The 9,101-nt window shown below is 36.6% G+C and overlaps 1 protein-coding gene across 2 annotated transcripts in view; it reads left to right on the top strand.

Annotated features, from left to right (window-relative positions):
• Positions 1-9,101, top strand: part of Fbxl5 (F-box and leucine rich repeat protein 5) — a 38,127-nt gene that overhangs the window by 4,146 nt on the left and 24,880 nt on the right. For both annotated transcript variants that reach the window (XM_021162479.2, XM_021162478.2), the window contains exons 2-3: positions 4,459-4,674; positions 7,271-7,366. In XM_021162479.2, coding sequence (XP_021018138.1) covers positions 4,459-4,674; positions 7,271-7,366 — 312 coding nt within the window. The remainder of the gene's footprint in view (positions 1-4,458; positions 4,675-7,270; positions 7,367-9,101) is intronic.

Genomic DNA, 9,101 nt, shown 5'->3' with positions numbered 1-9,101 from the left:
ATATATATATATATGTGGACCTGAGTTACAAAAAAGTTAACCACTTCCTTAGTTAACCACTAAGGGGCTTGAGCGATGGGTTAGCAACTGAGAGCAGTAGTTGCTCTTCCAGAGGACCTAGGCTCTATTCCCAGTGCCAACATGCTCATTCACAACAAGAGTTTGGAGAATCTAATGCTCCCTTCTATCTATGCCTCCAGTTTGGAGAATCTAATGCTCCCTTCTATCTTCCATTAGCATCAGATATGCATATGGTGCATAGAAATCCACTCGGATAAAACACCAACCACCCTTACCTAAAAAAATTAGTGGTGAAAGCAGTTAGAGGGTGCCTAAGTTTTTCAAGCAAGGCTGACAGTAAACACAAATTGAATAGGTTACTCTCTGAAACTTGAATGTAGCTTTATGGTCAGGTTCTTCCCCCGTCCCCCCCATTTTTCTACATTACCTCTATTGGCATTTGGGAAGACTTAGTGGACATAATACTGAATCTTGAGCTGAGAGGGAGTTTAATGGATTCTTACTTCGTACTAACATTATTTCTATAATCCTTACAAGAGCTTTGTAAGACAAGTGTTATCCCTCATTTAAAAGTGAGGAAATAGTCTTAGTGGTTAAATAACTTACCAGCTCACTCGGCAATTAGAGCCTGAATTTTAATCCGAGAATTTTTTTCTCCCTCCGAAACCCATGTTTTTTAACCTTGCCTCACTTGTTGCTTATTACTAACTCTTTATGAAAAACAGTTTATTTGTAGGTCATTTTTTTCCATCTGTAAATTTAGTCAGAGCCTGTGTATCTCTGATTTACTGAAAGTATGATCTCGATAATTGGACAGAAAATAAAAAAATGCATTTGGGGTGGTAATGTTTGGATTCCTGCTGTGCATTTTTGTACCTATTTTTTAACATACTGGCTTTATGTTACAGTTATTTTTGGCAATCAGTTTTAAGGCCAGCCTTTCTATCTTAGGCTGTACAGTATCTTGAGACAGAAAGACAGTAATGCATTTTCGTGTGAAAACCCACCATTTAATTGTTTCACTGATGTTGATTGTGTGTATCTTGTTATATGTAGGTTCTTTGTTGAATGTGGTGGCCCCCAGAGTATCTAATTGTGCAGGCTACAAGTGAACTCTCATTCTACCACAGAGCATTGTTTTCCACAGTATATCCTATGACCCACTAGTAGGTCATTAATCAACTTTGTGCATCAGAAATAGCATTAGAAAAGGAAAGTGGAAGTGTAAATACATCCCAGAGTACAGAGGGAGGTAGTTTCTCCTGAATTATCTTTGAAGTATTTGTTCTCTCTCTGGATTTCACTACATTGTTTCATTATATTTTGTATAGAGAGAGACTACCAAGGTCCTTTGTAGTAAACAATATTTGGAAAACACTTGGCCTGGAGCAGCATTTCGCAGCTGAAGCACTGTTGACATTTTGGGCTACATAATTTGTTGTGGGGGCTGTCCTCTGAATTGTAAAGTGTTTATCCATGTTCTTGGCTCATATCCACCCTATGTCAGTGGCACTTCTCCATTGGTGACAAACTAAACTGTCCCCAGACCTTCCCTTTTATATCCTGGGGGACAATGTTTCTTACAGTGAGATCTTTGTTGTCAAACCATTCTGACCAGTTACTGTCTTGGGTCCAAAAAGATAGCTTTCTGTGTGGGATAGACATTCTGTGTGGGATAGACATTTTATCTGTGACATAAATTAGCTACAGAGGCTAACTCTCCATTACTGCATAGTTATGTGAAGGGTTATGTTGTGTGTGAGCTAGCATTTTTTAGTTTATGTTTGTTTTTATTTTGTGGTATTGAAGATTGAACTCGGGTACTTGTTCATGCTTAGTTCTCTAATACTGAGTTTCGGCATGGATATGCTTTTATCCTTTAAATCCACTAACTTCTGGTACCAGATTAGAATTACTTTTATGTGGACAAAAATTGATATGGGTCATAGCTTGAGAACCTGTTTTCTCTTTTCTCTTCTTTTCTTTGTTTTTGGCCTTATTCACTATTTTATCAGAGCAACAAGTAGAAAGAATTTAATACAAAACTATTTTCTTTACCTATTCTATTAGCATTTTTTTTTCTCTCCAGAAAGCACTTTTCAAATCTGATTATTTCCCCCCCAGCTTTAAGGTATAGTTGATAAAGTTATATATATTCAAGATGTACAGTGTTATGGTATGCATTTACAATGTTTAATAATTGCCCAAATCTAATTGATTAACCTATCTATTAACATAGTTATAATTTGTGTATGGGTAGATAGAAGAAAAACACATCTTAGATCTACTTTGTTAGTAATTGTCAAATACAGAGTAGTTAGCTGTAACAATTCTTAACTCACGAGTGTATTGTATTCTTTGGGCATTAAAAGTTTATGACAGTGCTTTTATGTCCTGTGTCTACTACGTTCCTTTTTCCATCCTGGGGTTGAACAAACCTATCACCTAGTGCTTGTTAGGGGGGCTTTTTATTGCTGATGATATCCCTAGCCTCTAATAGTAAGACTTTTTAAAGCCCTCCCTAGCACTGCCCTCCAATTTAAGCAAAAATTACCCATGATACTATTTGTATCTAATATCCTCCAGTGAAGCTTGCTTTAATCTGGTGTGGTATATTTGAACATTTTTAAAAATCTGAAGAATGTCATCAACTCTATTATATTGCTTTTAGTATGGAAAGGAGCTAAGCATTATTTTTTTTATATTTCATAGTTGCACGCAAAAGAATATTTCGTGACATCTGAAAATTAAACTTCAAACGTTGTCCTTGAATACAAAGTTTTATAGAAATAAAGTAACGGTCATTTGGTTACATACCATATGTGATTTCCTTGGGGCTGTAGTAGCAGAGTTAAGTAGTTGGCATAGGTTTATACCCTGGGAAAATGAAAATATTTACTGTTTGACTCTACAGAAATGTTGCCAACCCCAGTTCTAGATGACTGGCTAATGTAGGATGGTTAACTATTCATTATCTTTTCTTCTGTAAAGTGTCAATTCCATGAAGACAGAGATTCTTACTTTGTTCCCCCGTGTATTCCCACGCACCAGGAACTATCTGGCTTATCATAACTGCTCACTGACTATGGAATAGAACAAAAAGTATCTGAATTTATAAAAATGAATATTTAATTTTTAGAAAATGTTAGGCATTTTGTTCCTAGTTAGCATCAAGCAGAAAAAAAGACATTGAGAGACAAAAGTTACCTAGCTAAATAAATGGTAGAGCTGGATCTCTAAGGGAATTTGATTCTATAGATCTCTGTGATCCTGTTGCTGATCCATGCTGCCATTGAAGGAAGATATTTAGTTCTGTTCTGGGTAGATAGGCTTTTCTTCAGTTTGAGTGTTTTGCCATCACACCACAGTTCTTGCTATGAAAGGCCAGTAAAACAGCTTACGGTGCCCTCTTTTGGAAAGGAAGCCTCAGAGATTTGGTGTTAGCAGCATTCAACATTTGTTGTTAATTTATCTACCTGTTGTATTTAACCTAATTGTTTCCCCATTTAAAATGAATTTTGTAATTAGAACTGAACGATAGAAGTTAGATTTAGTATAGATAATGGAAGGTTTGAATATTACTTTGAGTTTATTTATTTATTTAGGCAGAATCTCTCTACATAGCCCTGGTTAACTTTCTATTTAGAGCAGGTTGGCCTTGAACTCACAGAGATCCACCTGCCTCTACCTTCAAAATTCTGAGATTAAAGTTATCTCAATGTGCTTGGCTTACTTTAAAATTTGAAGTATTTCTTTGATGTGTGTGTTTTAAATAATTGAATTTAATTTTCTATTAAGTGTGAAAGCTTGGAGTTACATTAGAATGGTCATTTTCCTTTCATTGAGTGCTCCAATTAAAAAATGATGGCACACTTAATATTATGTCAGTTTTCTTAAAAATATACCTCTTCTGTGGGTGTGGGGGCTCATGCCTTTATTCCCAGCTCTTGGGGTGCAGTGGGTCTTTGTTGATTTGAGACCAGTCTGGTTAACTAGGACTATATAATAAGACCCTGTCTCCAGAAACAATGTTTTCCAATGTTTAAGCTGTAGAAGCAGTAAGCTGCTTCTCATGCATGTGCCTTTGGTGTGTCTGCTTCTCTTTATGACACCTAGAGAGTAATGGAATTTCAGGCTTGCAGGGAACTGGGTCTGATAGGTTTTATTTACATAAAGTATGTTATTCTCCCCCACCCCCTTTTTTCTGTATTACCAAGTACTCGAGAATGCAGCCTTCAGCTTCCTGGTCTCTAGGGTACCTTTAAATCTTACAACTATAAGTTGTTATTCTATGATTTTCTTTTATTTTTAGTTTAATGTAATCATAAAGGAAATATCTTGTTATGAGCAAAAATTTAGGTGTACATTTGAATTGTATCTTGTTACATCATTTCATGTTTACATCTATTAACTATATCTTTTAAAATTTTTATTCAGCTTTCTAAAACCAACTTTTCCAACAACAATGACTTCCGTGCTCTTCTCCAGTCGTTATATGCTACTTTCAAGGAGTTTAAAATGCATGAACAAATTGAAAATGAATACATTATTGGTTTACTTCAGCAGCGCAGTCAGACCATATATAATGTACACTCTGACAATAAGCTCTCCGAGATGCTGAGTCTCTTTGAAAAGGGGCTGAAGAATGTCAAGGTAAAGTCGCAGAAATTGATATGTACTGATACTCTAATTTTTATTAGTGACATTAATAAGTGATGTTATTTATGGAAAGATACTTCATTTATTTGAGATGGCTAGGAAAGCTGTTCATGAGGATTGGTTACAGTGAAGACTTATAGCAAGTTGAACGTAAGAGAGAACATCAGGACCAAGAGGATTCTTGTTGAATCAGCTCTACTGGATTTTTGCTGAAGATAGGCCAGGGAATTAATCTTTGTGAGTTCAAAGTCAGCCTGGTCTACGTAGTGAGTTCCAGGCCAGCCAGGGTTATATAGGGAGACCTGTTTTCAAACAGAATAAAACTATCAGAATAGAATTGGAAGTGGAAAATGTAATTCAGTGGTAGAATTCTTGCCTAGTGTGAGTAAGGCCTTAACTTCAGTCTGTAGCAGTGGGAAAAAAAAAAATGGAATGGCAGCTATAGTGTTCACGGTATTTTATTTTTCCCTATTGTAGGAAATTGACTGGTTAAAGAAGACAATTTCAGTTATATGGCACGAATGGTGGCAACTTACTTGAAATTCCAATAGTCAGGAGGATCACTAGCTAGTTCAAGTCCAGCCCAGGGTACAGAGTAAGATTTTATCTCAAAACCAAAACACAAGAAAATAATAAAAAAGAAAATGAAATGGATTTATGAGTATAGTTTAGAGTAGTGATGCATGTATATTAATTATATTTGTCTTAGACAGTATTTGAAAATTAATCTTAGTTTAACCCTTTCAGTTCAGTGTAGCACAGGAGCAAGTCATAACTCCCATCAGGCCACCATATACCCTTTACTTAGACACCTTGCTTTAGAAAAGTGACTCAGTAAGAGGGGAGATTAATTTCAAAGGACAGAAAACACTCAAATTGAAGACCATTATTAAATTCTACAGTAGTTTCTGGAAGGAAAAACACTACCTAGATATCCAGAGGACATGTGGTTGATTAGTAGAGGGAAGAATACTGGGTAGTAAGTAAACGGAGGTTTCCTTTTGTATTGAATACTCCTTTGTAAGCTCCATGTTTTGTATCATACTCATGTATTATGTAGTCAGTAATTTCTGAACCAAAGTAGTGATTGTTGAAAATATAGGGGAAGGGACATGCTTGACAATTATGTATGACCTAAGACCAGTGGAATACTAGGATTATACAGAGTGGTAGAGGAAAAGAGAGAGAGAAGTGAGAGAGAGTTGTACTGGACTTTTGTATGTGGAAGGGGGCCAGGCATTAAGGCTTATTCTGATCTACTTAGTAATACAAGTGTGTGTTATTAATAGGAGGAGAAGGCATTGGTGGGTTTGAAGAGCAGAAAGAGTAAGGTAGTGTGAAAAGCAGATTTGATAATCACTAGTGTATGAGTGGAATTGGAAGCCGGACGTATGGATGTGTTTAAGGGATATATCAAAGTCTCAGCAGAGTTCAACAGTGAACTGAATATTGGAAAGTAATTGAATAAATCATCTAAAAGAAAAATCAGGTCGTGACAGAGATAAATTAGTACTTGTCTTAGTTACTTTTTTATTGCTGTAATAAAACACCATGACCAAGAAAACTTAGAAGGGTTTATTTAGAGCTTATGCCTCCTTCCGTGTGTGTGTGTGTGTGTGTGTGTGTGTGTGTGTGTGTGTGTGTTAACCGGCAGGTATAGTGATTGGAGCTGAGAGCAAAGTACTCAAATCTTAAACCACAGACAGGAAACAGGAAGTAGACTGAGATTGAAATGAACAAGAAATGATGAGGATTTTTAATCTCTTGAAGTCTGTCCCAAGTGACATACTTCTTTGAGTGGGGCCACATCTCCTAAGTCTCCCGACAGTGCTACTAAGCAGGTCCAAACCTCAGATACCAAAGCCTTTGCCAAGGGAACTTTCTCCTTCTGGTCACCACAGTGTCATAGTTTTAAGTATTTCACTATTTTGAATGCTCCCTATATTTTTACATTGGAAAAGATGGATAAATTAGAGAGAGGTTTGATTTTAATTCATATGTGAGAGAAATGTTTGGCTCTTGAGAGGTGTCCAGAATTAGAATGATTAAAGTGTGAATTCCTTGCCTTTAGAAATGTTGATATTAATATTTATGGCCTGTTAGAATAACATAAAATATATTATGAAAACTTTATAGTATATTTGTAATATATTTTAAAATATCTTTTCTCTATTTTAGTAAAATTTAAAAACCAGAATTGGAGTTAGTAGGGAGCTCCGAGCTTGTTTCAGGGCTGTGTGTGGGAGGTGGTGTGCCAAGGCTGACTGTAGAGTGTAGACGTTAGCAAGTGCTCTAGCACTGAGCTGCACCCTGGCTCCAAGGACATCTTTATGCTAAAAGAAAACTAAATGGACTTCCTGTGATCAAGCAGTATATAATGAAGCAAACCTTTATACAACATTACAGTGAAGCACAACTTACATATATTTGAGGCAGGATCCTACTATGTAGCCCTGGCTGGTCTGGAACTTGCTATGTAGGCTAGGCTGACCTCAAATTTAGAGAACCATTTGTTCCTGCCTCCTGAGTTCTGGCATTAAAGATAAGCATCTCTACTTCCTGCTAAATATGTATTACTCTTTGTTTCTAGAATGAGTATGAACAGTTAAATTATGCAAAACAGCTGAAAGAGAGATTGGAGGCTTTTACAAGAGATTTTCTTCCTCACATGAAAGAGGAAGAAGAGGTAAGTAGAGTTTTTCTTTGTTGTGATTTATATTCGTAATTTAACAGAAGATACTATTTGGTGTTGAGTTCTTCAAAAGAAGGAGGAAATGGCTGTTGATAGAATCAGCTGTTTCTTCTTGGCACAGGAATGACATCCAGTGGAATTATAAAAAGCATAGCTTTAATTCTTAGGAAGGTTGCTACTTTTACTGAATGAATGATTTTATTTACTTAAGAATAAGTATATGTATATATATATATATATTTAAATATTTATTTTATGTATGTGAGTGCACTGTTGCTGTCTTCAGACACACCGGAAGAGAGCATCAGATCCCATTACAGATGGTTGTGAGCCACCATGTGGTACTGGGATTTGAACTCAGGACCTTTGGAGGAACAGTCAGTGCTCTCAACTGCTGAGCCATCTCTCTAGCCCCATAAGTATATTTTTATGTGTGATGGCAGTGTGATACATTTTCATAATTGTCACTAATTTTTCAGAACTTTTAGAAGATTCTGTAAATCTTTAAATATTTTCTTTTGGCCAGGTTTAAAGAGTTTTTAGCGTTTTTTTCATTAGTGAACTTGAGTAATTAAATAGTGGCTAAGTTTATCACTGTTGTGCCTCACATACACGCATTAGCATATCACTAACACACTGCAAAACAATTTGTTTTCTTTGAGTGATAAAGGATGATTAAGTATCCAGTGTAAGATAAAGAGAGACTATCCTATGAGGGCTGACTACTTCTGCCTTTTTTCTCTTTTAAAGATCTATTTTCATTTTACATGTATGAGTGTGTTTTTCTGCATGTTTGTGCACTTTGTGCCAAAGGACAATGTCTGTTTTCCTGGAGTGAAGTTCCAGATGCTTGTGAGTCACCATGTGGGCACTAAAGCCAAACCCAGGCCCTTCACAGTAGCAGCAAGGACCCTTAACTGCCTAGCCATCTTTCCAGCTCTACTTTGAAAAACAAAGCCAAAACATTCATTGTGCATTTGGGAATTGTCTCCTTCCACTATGGGTTCTGAGAATTCAACTCAGGTCATCTTTCTTGGGAGCAAATATTTTTACCCACCAAGCCACCTTGTTGGCCTATGGATCCTCTTTTTTTAGTTGTAAATCATTTATTGTAGTGATTTGCAATTATGTTTTCATTTTATAATGCCTTGATAATAAAATAAAGTGTAGGCTACCTTCAAAACTCTACTTGGGATAGGCAGCATTGCCTTGGTGTTCTTCTTTGGTAGTTGATATTATTCTTTACATTGTAATATGTAGCCTGTGCTGAAACCAAGGTAACAAACAGTCTTTTTTCTTTTTGAAAAAATTTTTTTTTCTCATAATATATCCTGGCTATGGTTTCCCCTCTCTCTACTCTTCCTGGCTTCTCTCTACCTCTCCTTCCACCTGGATCAAATTCCTTTTCTGCTTCTCATTAGAAAACAAACAGGCTTCTGTGGAATAGTAAAATTATAATAAGGTAAAACAGAAAAGCTAGTGCTCAGAATTGAACAAAACAAACAGACGAAAAAGAACCCAAGAGAAGGCACAAGAATCAGAGAGCTTCCAGCTGCACACCCAGGGATCCCATAGAAACACCAAACTGGAAGCAACAACAAAGCTTTGGTTGTTCATTTAAAGATTATAATCCAGCCGGGCGTGGTGGCGCACGCCTTTANTCCCAGCACTCGGGAGGCAGAGGCAGGCGGATTTCTGAGTTCGAGGCCAGCCTGGTCTACAAAGTGAG

This window comes from Mus caroli, chromosome 5 (assembly GCF_900094665.2).
Source record: "Mus caroli chromosome 5, CAROLI_EIJ_v1.1, whole genome shotgun sequence".
Taxonomy (NCBI): Eukaryota; Metazoa; Chordata; class Mammalia; order Rodentia; family Muridae; genus Mus; species Mus caroli.
The sequence above is the reverse complement of the archived record's forward strand: the minus strand, read 5'-3'. Positions and strand labels throughout refer to the sequence as shown.